This window comes from Eurosta solidaginis, chromosome 3, assembly GCF_040869045.1.
Source record: "Eurosta solidaginis isolate ZX-2024a chromosome 3, ASM4086904v1, whole genome shotgun sequence".
Taxonomy (NCBI): Eukaryota; Metazoa; Arthropoda; class Insecta; order Diptera; family Tephritidae; genus Eurosta; species Eurosta solidaginis.
Window position 1 is genome coordinate 207,788,099 of NC_090321.1, and position 22,222 is coordinate 207,810,320.

At 38.7% G+C, this 22,222-nt stretch overlaps 1 protein-coding gene across 15 annotated transcripts in view; it reads left to right on the plus strand.

Moving 5' to 3' along the window:
• Positions 1-22,222, plus strand: part of KCNQ (KCNQ potassium channel) — a 245,457-nt gene that overhangs the window by 196,747 nt on the left and 26,488 nt on the right. For all 15 annotated transcript variants that reach the window (XM_067774905.1, XM_067774898.1, XM_067774904.1 and 12 more), the window contains 6 exons: positions 1,445-1,579; positions 5,705-5,787; positions 11,099-11,274; positions 11,394-11,519; positions 11,597-11,707; positions 15,858-16,045. In XM_067774905.1, the coding sequence (XP_067631006.1) occupies positions 1,445-1,579; positions 5,705-5,787; positions 11,099-11,274; positions 11,394-11,519; positions 11,597-11,707; positions 15,858-16,045 (819 nt within the window). The remainder of the gene's footprint in view (positions 1-1,444; positions 1,580-5,704; positions 5,788-11,098; positions 11,275-11,393; positions 11,520-11,596; positions 11,708-15,857; positions 16,046-22,222) is intronic.

Here is a 22,222-nt window from a genome sequence, read left to right on the forward strand (position 1 = left end):
AGAGAAAAAGTGCTAACCCAGCTGTGGGACATACAATGAACGCAGGTGTACTCCAGTTCAAAGCTCAGCATCTGACAAAGGCAAATGATGAATTGAAATTCAGAAACTGGTAACCTAGTAACCATCGTCGTACGCAACTTTTGTAATTTTTTTTGGATATCAATAACAAAGAAATTAATTTGGTGTTAAATGTACATTGGTACATTAGAGTGATCCAATTTATTAGATTGAGCCTTAAAAGTAATTCTAAAGAAAAAGTCCTTTTAAAATTTCTCAAAGTTGTGATTTTGGGTATTGGGAGGCGTTGAACGTGTTAATCTGTTGCGACAAAATTTTCATTTAATAACAGGTTTATTGTTCATTATCTTCACCTTTATTCAAGCTACGTCCACGTACCTATTTATAGTAATTTCATCGATCTTTGACAAGTCTGCAATACTTAAATCATTTCTCACAAATCAAATGGGAAACCTCCAGTCCCCCCCCCTCCCCCCCCCCCCCCCTATTCACACTCTCCTTGCTACGCCCTCAAACATATCAAACTATTGAATTCTCATCGGTCCTTTACAAGTCTACAATAATAAAAGCAGAGGGAAGTGTAACGTTTTGGTAGCAAGCCAACATTTTTTATAGCCAGAAGGCAGTAAACCATCGACTTACCCTTTTCTAACTCATAATTGGAGTGGTCGATCTTAAAAGGAAAGTCTTAAGAAAATATTTGCTCTCGGAGCACAGGTACGTAAAGTTCCAACTTGGTGAGAAAGCTTTGTATATGATCTGCGCCAAATATTTAACCTAAAATAACGAAATCACCATTTTGTTCGAATGAGTTTTAAATTACCACATTACAGCACCTAAAGGGTGATCCACTCAGGGCACTATTGGGTTCAACAACTGCCCCAAAGTGGTTTAATTTGGTTACTAAACGTAACGCACTTACTCTACTTAGAGTGTCGGATCAACCTGTTTGAGCTTTGAACTTGCATTCCTCAGACCGTAACCAGTTCTACTACTACATCCTTAGACCACTATTCGAAGGATTGTGAGCATTATGCGAAGGATTGTGAGTCGAGGTTGGACAGCTTGGGATCTGATGGCTCGGAATCATGGACGGTGTTGAGAGAACATCAAATGACTCTTGAAGTGTTCGAGAGAAAAATTCAGGGATAGCTGGCGTGCCTTAATAAACAATGGCCAAAATCTCCTATGCGGTCTAGTGGCTAACTATGATGAGAATGATGGTGATCATTACAACTAAAATTGCTCTTACGTAGCGATGAACCAAACATGATGCTCTAAGAATTTAAGGTGGGACTCAAAAAATATCGTTAAAACTGACACACCCTTAATTTTATAAAATGATAAATTTCGTATAAATATCTTCTTTAATAACTCATAAATATATCTATTAAATATTCTTGTTTTTTTTTTTTTTAATTTACAGATTTTTTATGGTATTCACTTGCTTAGCTTTAAGCGTCTTCTCAACGATCGAGGAGTACGAGAAAGATGCGATATATATACTCTTTCGTATGGAAATAATAGTTGTAATATGGTTTTCGTTAGAATTTTGCTTAAGGTGAGTAATTATTTACGCATACTTAAATATATGAAAATTATAAAGTTGTTTAATCTAAGATGCAACAGAACCTATTAATTTTTTGTAGTTCTCATTTCACAATTGTCGCAAAGTCGTAATAGGGTGACACAATAAAAGGAATTTAAAAATTTATATTACACTTATTATAATCCAATGTTATTTGAGGTTTTTTGTCTTCGCGATCACTTACTTCTGAGCTATGATGCAAAGTGCTTAGCAGAAGCACCGGTGTGTTTTTCTTTGGGATGTAAGATAGCAGGATGGTGTTCTCTGTAAAACAAAATGTCGAAGAATAAAGAGGTATTCCTTTAGTTGTTACTAACTCCGACGGTAACTCACGGTGAATGGTTCCAACTAAAGTAATGTGCTTTTCCAGTAGTTTTTGTCCAAGTTGATAAGATGTGAAAAAATTGTCTGGATACCTTTTCGGACAAGACTCCTATATTTTTGCCCGTATACGGTTGGATACCCCAGGCATAACTAGTAACCGCATCACAAAGAACCCGAAATTGGATCCCATATTTTGCTGGTTTTATGGTATGTATTTGCGGAATGGGCATCTTCCTCTAAATGCTGCTGCTCATCGATTGTTACATCTTGTGAAGGATTATAAAGTGATTCCACTGGCTCCGAGTGTCTCTATTGTCGAACCTTATTACTCTTGAAATGACTTTGAACCTTTTAAATGGCATAATTGCTCCAAATATGGCTCTTCCTCTTTCAGGGTGCCATAAACTTTCAGTTCTTTCATTATTTGACCGATACACTGGAGCTAACAAAAGTAAACCAATAAATGCGAACATTTCAATCTCGTCGATGCCGGTCCAATCATCACAGAAAATACGTTTTCCTTCAATGTTTGTGCATCTCTAAATAGTGCTCATCACAGGAGTTGGGAAGAATAATTGAAAGCTTGGCATCTCTTCCTCAGTAATTCTTGAAGAGGCGTTCCGAGTCACACCTGGAATTGTATTGATAACATTTGCATGGAGGCTCTTCCATATAAGGCGCCTTTGAATATCTTATTTGTCCATTTTTTGAAACGAAGTCCTCAGTGAAATTATTTTCGTTATTACTTTGACTATCACTTTCACTATCTGACGACTCAGCGTATTCAATGTTATCTTCACTTTGTGAACAAGATTCCCCTTTCGTCTGATACTTCATTCAATAGGACGTATATTTTACTCTCTTTTATTTTCTTTGAAGCCATTTTTCTTAGCGTTCAAATTTATTCGTGTTACTCTTTCCGTGTTTATTTTACTACTGTATCAGTATTGCAAGCAAACATTTTTAGTTCACTCACAAAGCAATAACCTGGGGATTCCCCGATATAAAAGCACAAACGCAATAAAAGGAAGCGAAACAAACATATGTCTATAAGCATTTATTTTGAATTTATAGACGTTAGAAAAGCGGAAGTTCGCCAAAAAGATTATTAAGCAAAACAAAAATAATAGTGCGAAGACCCTATTTGTAAAAAATTGTATATCAATAAAAGTAGTAAATAGATGAGTTCAAAATCATTAGCACATTTGTGAAAAGAATAAAAGTCATAAAACATGAAAAACTATAGCCTCTAGCTTTTCCGAAAAAAACGATTTTCTTCCTAAAATGGGTCAAATTTGACCCGAAGACCTGATAAAGGTTAAACTTTCAAAAAGCAATAAAGTACTTTCTGAAGCTACTCTTTGTTGGCTTATGTATCAAATACAATTTTCCGTATTTGACTTTTTTTGTTATTGATATTACAGAAAAATTATTGCAAAATACATTCTAGGATATGTTTCTGAATTGCACAACTAGAGCTCCCTTGCATTCATACTGGTCTTAAGACATATGCCTCTCTATCCACTCAGCCATTTCATTGCCCCGCTGCACGCTTTGTAATTTGTCTCCTTATTTTGCCCTTTGCTGTTATTCCTTTTATACATACATCTCCAATTGCGTGGAATATTTTTCGGTGCATTCCACAGAACTTAATCACGAATTGTACTTTAACTAGACATTCACTCTAAGTGACTCTAGAAATAATTTATAACAATTCAAATCAAGTTACAAATTATGGTTATGCTCTAGGTTAGGTTATAAAGTGTCTGTGGTGACATCGGCACCTAGTCCTCGACAGGGCGGGACAACGATATAGATTATGCTCTAGGCTTTCTATCTCTTCTCGTCCCTTCAGCTGCGGGAGAAGTCATTTGTTTGCAAGCCTATATAAGCCCCACGGGCGCCCATAAGACAGTGACCTATTAGAATATCCACTAATGGGCTGATAGAGGGGCGATTCCAAAGTATGGCCGATTGCGATCTATTTTCGTCCAGCTTGAGCCAGATTTGCCTCTACATGCTGGTTCGATGGCCCATCTCGCGTTAGCTTGTTCCGTTAACTGAGATCACAGTCAATGCTTGCAAGTATTCAGAGGAGGATTCACCCAGCCAGCAGAGGTGTATGTTTGCAAGCAGGTGCCTTCGCATGCTAGCTCATCAACAGCGCCATTTCCCGAGATGTAGCTGTGGCCTGGACCCTTATTATTATGCTCAGGTAAGACCTATCAGCTAGCTTGTTTAGAGCTTCACTGCACTTTAATGCCACTAGTGACGTATGACGACGGTATCACTACATTGCAGTGAATTTATGGTAGCTTGGCTGTCGGCAAAAATGGAAACAGAGTTAGTCACCGGCAGGTTAATTAGATAGAGAACAGTTTCCCACATAGCTATAAGCTCAGCTTGAAAACCACCGCAGTGGTTTGGTAAGCGTAGGCTCTTATTCATTGAGAATATTCGACTGCCAACTCTGTGGTTATGCTCTAGCGATGACTTTTCCAATGTATATGTGTGTATAAGTTTAATTTTTAACTCGACCTTGGCCTTATTTCCCTAGATTATACAAGAACTATCGCGTTATCACTTAAAATTGTAAAAAAAATTAATTGAGCTAAAAAAACTAGTTGTCAATTTAAAAGAGCTTGGAAGGGCTTGCGCTAGTAACAGGAAGTTTGCGTGGCAATTTAAAGGTGTGTCTATGAATAGTGCAAAAAAAAAGATAGATTGCTTTGTTAGAAAGTGCAATGCTTATATTAAAGATGATAATCCCGAAATGCAGTATGAAAAAAATTAATAATAAATAAAATAAAATCAACCCGAAATTCCCTCACATTCAAAATTGTACATCACTAGCGGAAATGAAAACTGTTTTTTCTTTTTTTTTTTTAATAAAACCCACAATTTAATACGGGTTAACTGCACCTAGTAAAAATTGTTCCATACGTTTGTTAGTATGCTTGCAGGCAGGGACGGAAACTATTATTCCTTCTATAATATAATTCCTTGCAAAACTATTAATTTTGGACTTTTAATATATTTGGATCAAGATAAAAATTATTTTTCAATTTTTATTACCTGAGTCCGATAGAACTAGTTAAACTCGGACTTTTAAAAATAAAAGTACGGAAATAAAAGTTAAATACGGACTTTTATTGTTTAAGGCCAAAATAAAAGTCCGGTTTGATAACAAAGAAACGGCTTATCCGAAATAATTTAGTATTAATTATTATTATTATAATAATTAATAATTTTTTTTAATTCCATAAATTTTTTTTTTAATTCGGATAAGCCGTTTCTTTGTTATCAAGGCGGACTTTTATTTTGGCCTTAAAAAATAAAATTCCGGATTTAACTTTTATTTTTAAAAGTCCGAGTTTAACTAGTTTTATCGGACTCAAAAAAATAAAAATACAGATTTTACTTTTATATGTGGACCTTTATGGAAAAAGTTCGAAAAATAAAAAGATGCATCATTCGACATGATATTGCTATAGAGATACCCGAGAACTCAAACATTTTCATCTATGACAATTTTTTGACCCGGACTTTTTCGACTCTGAAAAAAAAAATTATTATTCTTCGTTCCTGCTTGCAGGATATCAACAAGTGTAAAAATAGAAGAAAGCATTAAGTTAATGATTACGCGTAGTATTTATAGCGTCATAATAAGACATTTTATTTGCATATACTTATTTCATTTATTTGCTCTATTCCTTTCACTACTTTTCTTCTAATTACTTTCATTATTTTTACTGCTTGCGCCCTACAAACCAGACTGTGGTCATCCGGCTGCCGTTCACGTTATCAAGGATGTGTGGGACGTCTGAAATTCGTGAAGCGGCCGTTTTGTATTATAGGTAAGTTAAGTGGGGCAACAACAACTTCTTCTGCCTAATGTACGCGTGATAGAAAAGGACCGAAGTAACAACTATTAATTTAATTTCAGTTCTAAATATCGAACATAAGATAAAAAATTTTGGTTTCTGAAGTCAAAATAAAAGTTAATTTTGAGATTTATTTTTTAATGAAAAATTTTAATTTTCAACCAAAAAAGTGTCAGTAAAAAAAGAGGCAAAAACGTTAGTTTTTTTAATTGAAAAAAAAAACCAAAAAATTTATTTATTTTTTTTTTTTTAAATGGAAGCAAAAATTTGGCTTTTGTTTTTCAGACCAAAAATAAATTTAAATTTTTTTGTTTAAAAAAACAACCAAAAAGTTTACTATTTTTATTTTAAAAATTAGTAAATAAATCTGTACTAATTTTTTTTTTTTTGGTTAGTTCGTAATTTTATTTTTAAAAATTTGTTTGTTGAAAAATCAAAATGAATGAGGTATAAATTTCACTTTCATATTTTAAGTCAAAAAACTTTGAATTTTGTTTGAAAAATAATAGGAAACAAAATTAAAAATTTACCATTCCGGGTTCGATTCGAGCTCAAGGCCAGAACAATAATTTTTTTCTAATGATAATTATTGTTCTTTTTTTTAATTTTTCTATAATTGAAAAATTGTATTTTGTTTTTTGTTTTTTTGGAATAGTAAGTAGAAAATTTTTTTTTCATTAGAAAAAATTATTGTTCTGGCCTTGAGCTCGAATCGTACCTTGAATCATTTATCAATAGGCCGATAAAACAAAAACAATTAAAAATTTACTTTAGTTTTTTAATAAAAAAAATTTAATCATAAATTCGACTTCTTAAAACTAAATTTTAAATTTGCCTCTTATTTTTAAAGCAAATATATAAGATTGCGCTTGTTTTTAATTTTTAAGTCAAAAATAGCAGTTTAAATTTCCCTTAATTTTTTAGTTAGAAATTTCCCTTTTTTCGAAAAATAAAAGTTAAAGTTGGTTAGGTAAAAAATTGGCCGTCCTATTTCGTCTGGGAAACTGGTTATCAATTTTTTTTTTGCTGTTTTTCATTTTATTTCATTCTGGACAGCAAAGAAATTTTTTCCGGTTCCCTTTAAGGAAGTTTTCTTTCAGTTTTATAGTCAACACCATGAATGAAAATTTTGGACTTTTAATTTTTATGTCAAAACTGAAATAAAAAATTCACACAGAATCGTAAATGCAATTTAAAAATAAAGACCCAGCTCTAAAATTTTATTTTGAACCTAAAAAAATTTATTTAAGGATTTATTTTTGACTTAAGTATAAAAATATGACTCAAGAAAAAAATAAAAAAGGAAAAACCAAACAATAAATTTTGATTTTTTAAGTCAAAAATGGAATAGAATTTTTTATTTAAAAATAAAGACTAGAACTTTTATATCAAAAACCCGGAAAACTAGAACTTGTATATTTAAACTCCGAAACAAATACCAAAAAAAAAAATTTAAATAAATTTAAAAAAAAAATAGTTTTTAAGTTAAAGTTTCGTTTTCTTTTTAAACTGAAAAATTAATAATGAAAATGCCACTTTAATATTTTTAACATAAAATACAAATAAATAAAAGAAAATGAAAATGTGATTCAAAAACTAAATATAACAAGTAAGGAAGGTTAAGTTCGGGTGTAACCGAACATTACATACTCAGTTGAAAGCTATGGTGACAACATAAGGGAAAATCACCATGTAGGAAAATGAACCGAGGGAAACCCTGGAATGTGTTTGTATGACATGTGTATCAAATGAAAGGCATTAAAGAGTATTTTATGAGGGAGTGGGCCATAGTTCTATAAGTGGACGTCATTTAGGGATATCGCCATAAAGGTGGATCAGGGTTGACTCTAGAATTTGTTTCTACGATATGGGAATCAAATGAAAGGTGTTAATGAGTATTTTAAAAGGGAGTAATCCTTAGTTCCAGAGGTGGACGCCGTTTCGAGATATCGCCATAAAGGTGGACCAGGGGTGACCCTAGAATTTGTTTATACAATATGGGTATCAAAAGAAAGCTGTTAATGAGTATTTTAAAAGGGAGTGATCCTTAGTTCCATAGGTGGACGCCGTTTCGAGATATCGCCATAAATGTGGACCAGGGGTGACCCTAGAATTTGTTTGTATAATATGGGTATCAAACGAAAGGTGTTAATGAGTATTTTAAAAGGGAGTGGGCCTTAGTTCTATAGGTGGAGGCCGTTTCAAAATATCGCCATAAAGGTGGACCAGGGGTGACTCTAGATGTGTTTGTACGATATGGGTATCAAATTAAAGGTATTAATGAGGGTTTTAAAAGGGAGTGGTGTTAGTTGTATAGGTGGTCGCCTTTTCGAGATATCGCCATAAAGGTGGACCAGGGGTGACTCTAGAATGCGTTTGTACAATATGGGTATCAAACGAAAGGTGTTAATGAGTATTTTAAAAGGGAGTGGGCCTTAGTTCTATAGGTGGACGCCGTTTCGAAATATCGCCATAAAGGTGGACCAGGGGTGACTCTAGAATGTGTTTTTACGATATGGGTATCAAATTAAAGGTATTAATAAGGGTTTTAAAAGGGAGTGGTGGTAGTTGTATAGGTGGTCGCCTTTTCGAGATATCGCCATAAAGGTGGACCAGGGGTGACTCTAGAATGTGTTTTTACGATATGGGTATCAAATTAAAGGGATTAATGAGGGTTTTAAAAGGGAGTGGTGGTAGTTGTATAGGTGGTCGCCTTTTCGAGATATCGCCATAAAGGTGGACCAGGGGTGACTCTAGAATACGTATGTACAATATGGGTATCAAACGAAAGGTGTTAATGAGTATTTTAAAAGGGCGTGGGGCTTAGTTGTATAGGTGGACGCCTTTTCGAGATATCGCCATAAAGGTGGACCAAGGGTGACTCTAGAATGTGTTTGTACGATATTGGTATCGAATGAAAGGTGTTAATGAGTATTTTAAAAGGGCGTGGGGCTTAGTTCTATAGGTGGACGCCTTTTCGAGATATCGCCATAAAGGTGGACCAGGGGTGACTCTAGAATGTGTTTGTATGATATTGGTATCAAATTAAAGGTATTAATGAGGAGAGTTTTAAAAGGGAGTAGTGGTAGTTGTATATGTGAAGGAGTTTTCCAGATATCGACCAAAATGTGGACCAGGGTGACCCAGAACATAATCTGTTGGATACCGCTAATTTATTTATATATGTAATACCTGCCAAGATTTCAAGGGTTTTTTATTTCGCACTGCAGAACTTTTTCATTTTCCTCTACTTAATATGGTAGGTGTCACAACCATTTTGCAAAGTTTTTTCTAAAGTTATATTTCGCGTCAATAAACCAATCCAATTACCATGTTTCATCCCTTTTTTCGTATTTGGTATAGAATTATGGCATTTTTTTCATTTTTCGTAATTTTCGATATCGAATAAGTGGGCGTGGTCATAATCGGATTTCGTTCATTTTTTATACCAAGATAAAGTGAGTTCAGGTAAGTACGTGAACTAAGTTCAGTAAAGGTATGTCGATTTTTGCTCAAGTTATCGTGTTAACAGCCATGCGGAAGGACAGACGGACGACTGTGTATAAAAACTGGGCGTGGCTTCAACCGATTTCGCCCATTTTCACAGAAAACAGTTATCGTCATAAAATCTATGCCCCTACCAAATTCATAAATCAAAAGGATTGGTAAATTTTTGTTCGACTTATGGCATTAAAAGTATCCTAGACAAATTAAATGAAAAAGGGCGGAGCCACGCCCATTTTAAAATTTTCTTTTATTTTTGTATTTTGTTGCACCATATCATTATTGGAATTGAATGTTGACATAATTTACTTATATACTGTAAAGCTATTAAATTTTTTGTTAAAATTTTACTTAAAAAAAAATTTTTTTTTAAAGTGGCGTGGTCCTCATTTTTATTAAGCGTACATATAGTAATAGGAGTAACGTTTCTGCCAAATTTCATCATGATATCTTCAACGACTACCAAATTACAGCTTGCAAAACTTTTAAATTACCTTCTTTTAAAAGTGGGCGGTGCCACGCCCATTGTCCAATATTTTACTAATTTTCTATTCTGCGTCATAATTTCAACCCACCTACCAAGTTTCATTGCTTTATCTGTCTTTGGTAATGAATTAGCGCACTTTTTCGGTTTTTCGAAATTTTCGATATCGAAAAAGTGATGATTTTGATATATGGAAGTCTATATCTATCTCGATTCCTTTATACCTGTACAACCAACCGTTATCCAATCAAACTTAATATACTCTGTGAGCTCTGCTCATATGAGCATAAAAACGCAAAAATTTAGTAATATTTTTTTGTCAAAAATTAAATAGAACTTTTTATTAGAAAATAAAAATTTCAATTGTTTTTATTAACAAACGAAAAAAAATGTTAAATAAAAAAACGGTTTTTATTAAAGCTAAAATTACATTTAAATCAAAAATAAAAGTAAAACTAGTTAATTTATCATTAAAAAAAGTTTAAAAAAAAAACAAATTAAAAAATTATTAACAATTTTAAGGTCAAAATTAAAAGTTAAATACAAAATATCATAACTTTAATATTATTTTTGTTTTTCTTAAACAAAAACGAAAAAAAAACATTTTAAACAAGAAAGATTTTTATGTTTTTTGCATGTTTAATGGTGAGTTCAAGTTAGCTTTGTGTTTGCAATAATTGAATATTCAAAAATTTTTTTTTTTTTTTATTAAAAGAAACTAAAAAACAAAGAAATATATACTGGCATATTGCGATGGTGCCATTTAAAAAAAAAAATTTATTTAAAGATGAAGTTTCACCTTTACTATTTAAGTGTGAGTTTAGAGAATAAGACTTAAATTATTTTTAATCGAAAATAATCAAAAACAAAACTAAAATTTAAGTTTAAATGTAAATTTGCTTAACAAGAAACTAAGCTTTATACTTTTAATAAAAAATAGCAGTTATATTTTTTTTCACCAAAACTAATTGTTTTTACTAAAAAAATCTGTAATAAAAATAAAAAATTAATAAGATATATTGAAATCAAATATAAAACCAAAATTTCAATTAAATATTTTTAATGAAAAACAAAATTTAAAGCTCGATTTAATTAATTTATTAAAGTTAAAAGTACAATTTCAAGTTTAATTATTGACTCAAAATTGAAATTTAAACTTGTATAACATTCTTTGAAATTTGTTTGATTAAATTCATAACGGCTACGGTACCTGGTAATAAAAACTAGTTAATTAATTTTGTATTATTAAACGTTTTTATGAGTGTTTCTTTGTTCGTGTCCTTTCCGTTTGTGCAGATATTATTACAATAGCCGCCTCATCGGTGGTATTGGGCATGGGCACCTCCGGTCAGGTGTTCGCAACAAGTGCACTTCGTGGATTGCGCTTCTTTCAAATATTGCGCATGGTGCGCATGGATCGGCGTGGCGGCACGTGGAAGTTGCTGGGCAGCGTCGTTTACGCACATAGACAGGTAAAATAGATAAAAAAAAAATGTTTATATCAATTAATTTATGTTCAACTTTTACAAAATGTTCAGTGATTTTTTATTAATTTCTCTTTTCATGTTTATTCCTACTAATTTCTCTACAGGAACTCATAACGACTATGTATATAGGTTTCTTAGGACTAATATTTGCATCATTCCTAGTTTATTTAATGGAAAAAGATGTTAATAAAAAATTTAATAATTTCGCACAGGCGTTATGGTGGGGAGTTGTAAGTAAAAGACAACATTTATTATTGAATTTGTAAAGAAAGAAATAATTTATAAACTTATTTCTTCTGCTTTCAAGATAACTTTGTGTACGGTGGGCTACGGTGATATGGTGCCTGAGACGTGGCAGGGTAAATTAATTGCGTCCTTTTGCGCGCTTTTGGGCATTTCGTTTTTTGCATTGCCAGCGGTAGGTATTTTTCTTAAGCTTTCAACAAAAAAAAATAATAATTCTTGCTATATATCAAGTAATATTGGGTAGTCTGCAGTGAATGAATGTCGATCGATTGTTATATCGTTTGCCTTGAGTGTGCGGCGTAGCGAAGCCAAGAAAACTCGAAGCAGATGTGCTAATGTTCCCTGTTACTCTAACCAAATCGATTTACGTGTTCTTGTAAACAAAAGACAGTCAGAGGGATATTGTCGTGGACCAAAGAAAGCCAATTGAGTCATCCATGCTTTATATGATCTGGGACTTCCACGGGTTATCCTAGAATGCCAAACCGAAGGTGCATACATGCTTCTCATATTCCAAGCTTCATTTAGCTTTGCGTTAAAGCATTGGGATCGGGCAATCTCCAGGTGACCTAGGCGTTCGAATTATACGAGGCACCGATATCGACTGGCACCTGCAACTTGTTGCAAACGAGATACGGACTCTTCTTTATGCGTCAAGAACAAATAACGATAAGAAAATAACGATATAGAAAGATGCCTAGGAATAAAGGAAAAGAAACACTAGCTATAAAGCCATGAGTGGAAAGACTCCAATTATCATATACTAGAAGCTACCTAGAACATATCATAATTTCTGCTCCTAGTTCTGATAGCTTTGTCACTCCTTATCGCTGGAGTCTAATCTTTTCTAACGCTGGACACGGACACAGAACGTATACCATCACTAACGAGGCCTTATGTAAAAGCATGTGATCACCTCAGCGAACCCCAGCGGTTTAGGGGGTTAGAATATACCCGCGATAGGTATGCCTGTCGTAAGAGGCGACTAAAATACCAGACTCAAGGGGTTGTGTAGCGCAACCTTTTGAGGATGCCAGCGCAATATATAGCTTCTCCAAACTCAACCTCACCTAGCCGTGGCGAATCCTGTTTCATTAACAGCCGAGGCTCTGACGACCCCGAACTTCTCATGGATCGAGGGGGTGGGAGGGCGGTATGGCCCAGAAGGTCGCATGTGTTCATAACAAATCGTTCCCGTGATAGTCGGGCTTGGTACTGGATCTGCATCCGGCAAAGGACCATCAACTATTTAATACTCCCCAGGCCTTCGGGGAGTGTCCTTATCGCTACAACAACAACACCTTCTAAGAGATTTCGGCCGTTTCGTAACAAGCTACACCCGTTATGTTTTGTCATAACTCACGCTAATTGGGGCCACCAATGTCAGGTCTTCCGCCATAAGCCTCTTCCAACTCAGTCAAGGTATCCCACTTCCGCTGCCTCCAAATGCGGGTGTCGATTGCTATAACTTCTTGACCGGATCGTCTTCGTCTATTCGAATATAATGACCTAGACAGCACAGCTTCAAAGCTTTTATTCGCTGCAATAACTTTGCGCTCGAACACTCCAAGGGCCCATCTTAACTTCTCTTTACACCGCACATGATTCCGAGCGATAAATATGAATATTTACTACCACATAAAATGGCGGGAACCATAATTTCTAATGATACTGATCTCCACCTCCAGATATCCGATTTGATCTCCACCTACGACACCGAAATAGCTTCACCTAGTTTTGACAAAAGATGAGGAGTCAAGTATGAAGTACCTAAATAATTTCACCTCGTCATCCTCTATTCAGCTGCATCAGGAAGTAATTTCAAGTACATTAAGATGTGCTGCATGGACTTCCAGATTCAGAAGTACTAATAAAACAAGTAAAGAAGACTAAGTTCGGGTGTAACCGAACATTACATACTCAGCTGCCAAATTACAGCTTGCAAAACTGTTAATTACTTTCTTTTAAAAGTGAGTGGTGCCGCGCCCATTGTCTAAAATTTTACTAATTTTCTATTCTGCGTCATAATGTCAACCATGTTTCATTGCTCTATCCGTCTTTGGTAATGAATTATCGCACTTTTTCGGTTTTTCGAAATTTTCGATATTGAAAAAGTGGGCGTGGTCATAGTCCGATTTCGTTCATTTTAAATAGCGATATGAGATGAGTGCCCAGGAATTTACATACCAAATGTCATTAAGAGACCTCAAAATTTACTCGAGTTATCGTGTTCACGGATAATTTTCTTTTTTCGCCCAGATCATTTTGATATATAGAAGTCTATATCTATCTCGATTAGTTTATGTCGTTACAGGGTACCGTTATGCGAACAAAATTAATATACTCTGTGAGCTCTGTTCAGCTGAGTAGAAAAATAAGTTTTTTCGAAGACTATAATTTCTGCAGCCCACCTTTCGTCCATTACCTGCTACCCTGCGACAATTCGTGTCAGCCCAAGATATTGCTTTGCCTCGGAACCCAATCCTAAACTAATTAAAGCAATCGCACGTAAGGTCAGGCTTTGTCAGACCGACCTTGATTGCAGTACAGTAGCAGTTGGATAGCAGCGCACGCACCTTTTCCGCTTTAAAGACGCTACAGGGATCGGTTAGTTTGTTTTGTGACTTAAAGCGAGCTGCTGGCAGAAAGTCCCATCAAGCAATTTACATTCCAACAACTAATTCACTGCTCCAGTAAAGTCACTCCCCCTAGCTTTCTCGAGTAAATAAAGGTACTGAGGCCCATACAGAGGACAGTTTTCCCTCCTCTTAACAACGTGTTACAAGACTATCAGATACAAATCGAACTGAACTTTTGCCCACCAAACTATCGTCCCACTAAAACAAAATAATAATAATACGATTTCATAAAAGCTCCATTAACACGTCACTGTTAGGTTAGGTTAGGTTAGAATGGCCACCGGTGCGAGCACCAGTGCACTTAGGCCCAAAAGGTCCCATTGTGATACCACGTGGATCTCTCCCCTACTCAAACCAACAGGTCGATTCAGCAATCGTCAGGAATTGGTTAGGTTTCAACTTAGCCAGATCACAAAGATCGTCAAAGAAGAGAGATCCCAGAGATTCCTTCTTCTTGTGCCAAAACGCAGGACAGTCGCACAGAAAATGCTTGACTGTTTCTATCTCCTCTTCGTCTTTGCAGCTCCTGCAGTAGTCATTATAAGGAGCACCCAGCCGTTGTACATGCTTCCCGATTGCTATGTGGGCGGTTATAAGTCCAACCACCAGAGATATGTCCCCCCTTCTAAGAAGCAGGAGACTTCTTGTACGTCTCGCGTCCCATTCAGGCCACACGAGCTTAGTGTGGTAGTAGGAAACGAGATTGCTCCATCTCACACCCGCTTCCCTAAGGAAAATTCATTTCAAAGTGAGCTTAAAGGTAGCGAGCGGCATGCTCAATCCCTTCCAGGACGACGAAAGCGGAACGGATGTGCCCCCTCTTGCAAGTTCGTCAGCCCTCTCATTGCCCGGTATTTCAGAGTATCCAGGCACCCATACCAGACTGAGGGAAGTTTGCTCAGCGATCTCGTTTAGAGATTTGCGGCACTTCTCCACTGTCCTGGACTTACATGTGTCCGATCCGAGCGCTTTTAGTGCAGCCTGTCTTTCAGAGTCAATAAATATTTTATTATAGCCGTGAACAGCATTCCTCAGGTGATCAACGGCCTCATTTATAGCAGCCCCCTCCGTCTGGCCGACGCTGCAATGATCGGGTAGGCTTAAGGATATGTTCCACCCTAGTTGAGATGCAAAGACCCCGCTGCCCACCTTTTTATGCAGTTTGGAGCCGTCAGTATAAATATGCAGCCTATCGCTCAGGTCCGGCGGCTCCTTCGACCAATAATCCCTATCCGGGATAACATAACAACCTCATACTTCATATCGAAAAATGCAGTCGGAGCGCAATAGTCCGACGAAGGCGAATCCAAATTCTTAAAGATGGATGCATGGCCAACCACATTATCTCTCCAGCCGGATAACTCCCGCAGCCGTAGAGCAGAAAAGGTCGCACATTGCTTGGACATTAAATCTATTGGCAACACACGTCAATGTTACCAAAAATATAAAAAGATTCACTTGACATTGTGCAGCAGCGTAAGTTCACGGTTCCATATCAACTAATTACCCTTGTAAATTTGTTCTTGAATTTTCATATCTTTAAAAATAAGAAATATTTGTGTATGTATTTAGAAGTATTAATCATTTCTACAAACAGACTCATTGTTGTAAAATTAAAATTTACTTACAAACACATATTCGGACACGCTTTTTCATAGGCATTCTACATTTGAATATTTTTAGGGCATTCTTGGCAGCGGTTTCGCCTTGAAGGTGCAGCAACAACAACGGCAGAAGCATATGATACGACGACGACAACCAGCGGCGACGCTCATACAGGCCGTTTGGCGTTGCTATGCTGCGGACGAACATTCAATATCGATCGCGACATGGAAAGTACACGAAGTGCCTCTACCAAGTCCGCCCACCTCGTAAGTAAAATAATAAAAATAAAATAAAAGATTAAAACGCAAATCTAACATCTAATCGGATCTAACGTTGAGAAAAAATTAAAAAAAAAAATATTCTAAAAGCTTTTAGGCTTAGTGATTACGTGTTTTATCAGCATGCTCCAGTCTGTCGCTTTAATTGCTTTAGAAATTCGTCTCTGTCTACATAGTGCAACTGAAATTTTAATTGTAGTAGAGCTGACTGATAAACAAAATTTAACTTTCATGAAATTGTCCACTTTCGTTATTTATGTTGACAGTTGTCACACGTTTTACATACACTAAAATTTAAAAATTCAAAAATAGGCCACAAACACCGTTAGTCCAGCCAACGCAAAATGCACTTTACCTCTCTCAAATACTGCAACGCTGCAATTCTCTTTCTCGATATACTACTTTTATACTCTTTAATTCTCAAACACTTATTAATAGCACATTTACATTAAGCAAAACAGGAACACAGTTAAGTCTGGTGCTCAGGTCTCAAAAATTGCAGATGCCTACTCTATTCAAGAGCGAAAAGTGTCAGAGAATACACATATGGTGAGATGGTTAATGGTGGGCAACAGTTAGACAGACGATCGAAGCCGTGGCCGAACAACTGAGGTGGCAAAGGGCCCTACTAAAAATAGGAAAGAAGCTGGACGAGAACTTTTGAGCACCAACTGATAGCGGGCAGCTTAGGGCAGTGGTAACAACGGGGTGTATCAAAGCGACAACAGATTGGAAGCGTTATGATAGCGGTGGCTAATTGTCGGCGAAGCATCGATGATAATTGGTACGGGTTTTGGGAAGCGACAAACAGTGGCGGCAAGACGACGGAGGGCGGAGTATCGTATCCGGAGAAATGGGAGCGTCGGTGATAACGAATGGGCTGTTGATATTGTTTACTTTCAAGCAGTAGCTGTCCTTCCATAAGTAGTTTTCGGTCGTAGATGCTTCTTTCGATGGGGCTGTCATCTATAAAGATAAATGTGGAGCCTTTTAAGCACCGGTTCCATCGATGGGCATCAAATGTCTTCGCTCGCTAGTCTTAAGTGCCGAGAAGGGGGTAAATCTGCCTTGGGCGGTACGCAGGGTGCGGTGTAGGCGCTGAGGGAAAGGGATGTACCGAATCCCCCGGCACATTTCCACAAAAACTTGAACGATCGACAGGACGAAAGCCTCTTGTTTGTGAGATGCTGCTTGAAAAGTGCCTGAGCACACCCGCCCTTTACCTTAAAAGGAACGAATGCGTTGGCTTAAAATGAATTAAGAATTACCTACCAGACTGAAGTAACAACCGCAAATGCGCACCTTTCAAATACCTTTAATTGGGACGCAGCAGCACAGCACATTCTTGTTTAGCACTTCAGTGAAGTGCAACTGGCTTTTGCTAATCTGCAGCTAGCTGCTGAGCTATTGTTTGCTGCTATTCCTCAGGTAGCCTATGTTTGCTGTGCTGCTGTATTGAAGTGTGATGGTTAAGAAATTTCATAGAGATATCTCACAAACTGTGACCAACGCCCAACAAATTGAGGCCAGCTGGCTTAATCTACTCAGCATGCCGTTCTTATTTCTTTGTTTGTTCCTTCTTCTTCTGGTACTCACAATTTTCTGTCGTGGGACTGAAGTCAGTAAGCTGATGGCGATGCACAAGCGCTCTACTGGGTCATCATTGCATAACAAATGGAAGCTAGCTAACCAATATGTGTCATCCGAGTTTCCCAAGGCAGTCGGTTCTATGTACCGGAGCGACTCGGGATTTTTCCCGACCAAGGACTGTCATTTCAGTGTGACCCCATCTAATTTGTTTCGTCCCTCCCACAAATTGTCATCCTCCCAGCAGCTCCTTGCAGCAGGACTGCTCCATATTCTCTTTCTCCGGGAAGGCATCGAATCCAATCCGGGTCCGTCTCCTGACCCCGGTCCTGAGAAATGGGTTTGCTGCATCTGCCGGAAAAGAATCTTTTTAGGACGGTCATACTCTGTTCAGTGTGTCCCAAAACCCGACGTCCACGTAACTTTTATAAATCTTTTGTGGCTCCTTGCTGTTCACGCCCAAGGGCGTCCCGTAGTCTACGTCTAAGCGCCCCCACTACCTTCCAGCAGCCCCGCTGCTCAGCAAGCCACCACAAGTACCCGCTGCTGCTCGCGCCCCACGGCGCCAACAACTCAAACAGCTGCTACCACTCATAACTACAATCTTCGTAGTAGAGTCGGAAGCAATGCTGAGCAACAGCCCCTGCCCCCGTCTTCTCCCCCCTCTTTTCCGGCAGCAATCGTGTAGGTCAGGGAAACTGACTCTTAGTCCCTACCTCCGTTTACACCGTTTGCCAGCACAGAATATATATGTTTGCGACATCCGCCCAATGCAGCTCCTACCTTGGGTGGTGCCACTTTCCTAGATGTTCTGGTCTCCGCGACGGCAACCCCCCGACGGGTTTCATCGCGCCATGTTGCCAGGTCGCAAACCCAAATCATCCGGGTACCCCAATGCTTGCCCAAGGACGCCCAGCCCTAGGGCCACAACAGCAATTGCGTCCTGGCCTTCCCCAACCCAGGCGTAGTCACCCGTCACTTACCCCCAGAGTGGTGACGTCTCCCCTTATGCTCTTCAGAATTCTGCAGTGAAACTGTAATGGACTAACTGGGAAGATTACGGAGATAGTCGATTTCATGAAGCGGCACAACATCCGCATTGCTGCGATTCAAGAGACTAAACTTACAGCAAGATCTGCTTTGCAGACCTGCTCTGGGTATAACGTCCACAGGAAAGACCGCGAGAGCGGAAATGGAGGCGGTCTCGCGTTTATCATACACCACTCTGTGCAATATTATATATTTGATCCTGGCATCGACCGTAGGGACAATGTCTTAGAACGTCAGGGCCAATCTGTCCGGTCAGGCGATGCAAACCTAGAAATCATCAACATCTACATCCCTCCTGCCACCTGTTGCCCCAGTGGATACCGCCCTAATATCAGGGCCTTACTCACTGGCAACAATCGCATTATCTTAGGCGATTTCAATGCCCATCATGATCTATGGCATTCAAACTTGCGGGCGGACAGTAGGGGTGAGATGTTGGCGGATCAAATAGAAGAAACGACGTTCTGCACAATAAACGGAGACGCCCCCACACGTATGGTAGGAAGCTGTCACAGCTCGCCAGATATCTCAATCGTGAGCGCAGAACTCGTAAACTGCGTCAACTCGCAGCCGATGGTAACATTGGCATCCGACCACCTGCCCATACCTAATTCGCTTGAGCGTACCGCCGACTTCATCGTCACTGAAAAACGCACTTTCATAAACTTCAAAAAAGGAAAGTGGGAAGAATATAAATTCTTTACAGACAGCCGCCTAGCTGCCCTCCCTATCCCGGCTGATGCCCGCCAAGGGGAGCGTGCCTTCCGTAAGGTCATTAAATCCGCCTCGGCACATTTCATTCCCGCTGGGAGAATTCCCGAAATCCGGCCCCACTTCTCGGCGGAGGCCGCAAACTTAGCGAGAGGACGTGACCTTATAAGACAGCTTGATCCAGGCGACCCCCAAATAAGGAATATAAACCAACGCATCAGATTGCTTGTGGATGAACACAAGCGGGCGAAATGGGAGGAGCACCTAAGAGGTTGTAACCTCTCTACCGGTGTGGGTAAACTTTGGTCCACCGTAAAGTCCCTATCGAATCCGACTAAGCACAAAGACAAAGTTTCCATCGCCTTTGGCGACAAAGTGCTGTTAGACGCGAAAAAATGCGCGAGCGCTTTCTGCCGACAATATATAATGCATCCTACGGTCGACAAAGATAGACGGAGAGCCAATAGACGCGCACATAAACACAAATTCAGCGTGTCACCAATCACCATCACCGCTAAAGAGGTCGAGGACGCCATTGGTCGTGCTAAACCATCCAAAGCAGTGGGCCCAGACGGCATAGCCATGCCGATGCTTAAAAACCTAGGGAAAGAGGGTTTCAAATATTTAGCGCATGTCTTCAATCTGTCTCTTTCCACCTTTGTCATACCTGAGAAATGGAAAATGGCCAAGGTGGTCCCACTACTAAAGCCTGGGAAACCAGCTAACATAGGTGAGTCGTATCGTCCGATATCTCTCCTATCGCCAGTGGCAAAGACGCTTGAAGCCATTTTGCTCCCTTATTTCCAAGCAAATTTGCAGCTAGCCCCTCATCAGCATGGCTTCAGAAAACTCCATAGCACTACCACCGCCCTAATGCCATTAGCACCCAGATAAATTGCGGTTTAAATCAATACCCCCACCATAGAACAGTACTCGTAGCGCTAGACCTATCAAAAGCTTTGGATACGGTCAACCATGGCTCGTTACTGCAAGACCTGGAAGGGTCTACCCTTCCCCCATGTCTTAAAAGGTGGACCGCAAATTATCTGGGTGGTCGGCAGGCATCGGTGCAATTTAGAAACGAAACATCAAAACCAAGGAGAATTAAACAAGGGGTGCCACAGGGTGGTGTCCTATCCCCACTTTTGTTTAATTTCTACATATCTAAGCTACCTTCACCACCGGAAGGAGTCACAATCGTTTCCTACGCCGATGACTGCACAATAATGGCCACAGGCCCAGGCCCAAAGATCGATGCGCTATGCAATAAAATAAACGGCTACCTCCCTGATCTCTCCAGTTTTTTCGCCTCGCGAAACCTGGCATTATCACCGACTAAATCTTCCGCGACCTTATTTACAACATGGACGCCCCAAATGTCGACCATTTTGAACATCCACGTCGATGGCACTACGCTACCGACTGTCCTACACCCCAAATTCTTGGGTGTGACGTTTGATCAGGATCTACATTTTGGTGAGCACGCAACCGCAATTGTTCCGAGAATTCAGAGCCGTAACAAAATCCTCAAATCCCTCGCTGGCAGTACTTGGGGAAAAGATAAAGAAACGCTCATGACTACATACAAAGCAATTAGCCAGCCGATTACGTGCTACGCGTCACCCATATGGTCGCCAAGCCTAAAAACCACCCACTGGAAGAAATTACAGGCCTGCCAAAATACTGCTCTCAGAATCGCCACGGGCTGTCTTCTTATGTCCCCAGAACACCATCTGCATAATGAGGCGAGAATACTCCCCATCAGAGAGAGAAATGAGATGCTGACCAAACAGTTCCTGTTGAATACCCAGAAACCTGGGCATCCCAACAGACATCTGATTGATGAACCAGCACCGCCTAGGGGCTTAAGGAGTCATCTCCGTAAGCATTTTGAGGAAATACGGCACCTGAGAACCCAGCCGTATGAAGTGAAAAAACACAAGCAGGTCCTTGGTGAACTCCATAAACAGGCGTCGGACCTTTATGCCGGGAATTGCCCGGTGAATCCAGTACTTAACGAAAATTATCCAAAACTTGCGGAAGAGGAACGCATACTCCCCAGGGAAACGCGTGTCACTCTTGCTCAACTTCGTTCTGGATACTGTAACAGGTTAAACTCTTACCTATCCAGAATCAACCCCGACATACAAAATGTATGCCCCGCTTGCAATGTGTCCCCACATGACACCAACCATCTCTTCAATTGTAATGTGGAACCAACGCCTCTAACACCCCTTTCCTTATGGTCCACCCCTGTTGAAACGGCACGTTTCCTTGGACTCCCGTTAGAGGATATTGATGACAATTGTTGATCGGTCGCGGCTATTAGGTGGGGCGAGCATTGCTACAACAACAACAACATCCGAGTCTCCAGTTTGAGAGCCAATTGCAGCTTTCACGTATTGGATTTTACACCGTCACATCAGCATGGCTGACGGGGACTAGATTCTTAGGATGACTAGTTGACGCCATATACATATACAGTTAGTTGGCTCAAATTGTTTGAGAGCTGAGTAGCAGACTTAATAAAAAAACACCTGCGATTTTCTTATGAACACCCCACTTTTTTGTTTTTGGTTTTTTTGACATTTCGTTACATTCTACAATGGGTCTCAACAATTAACTACAAATGTGTATATATATTTTTTATGTCTATTTTATTTTTACAGTTCGGAGTATTGGGATAGATTATTTAAGAATTTAAGTGAATATAGGTAAAAACAATAATAAATATTAACATTTAAATATACAAAACACCAGCATTTGAAGGTCATTTTCAACACCACATGCTCTCAAGTGCCAAAACACAACCAATTT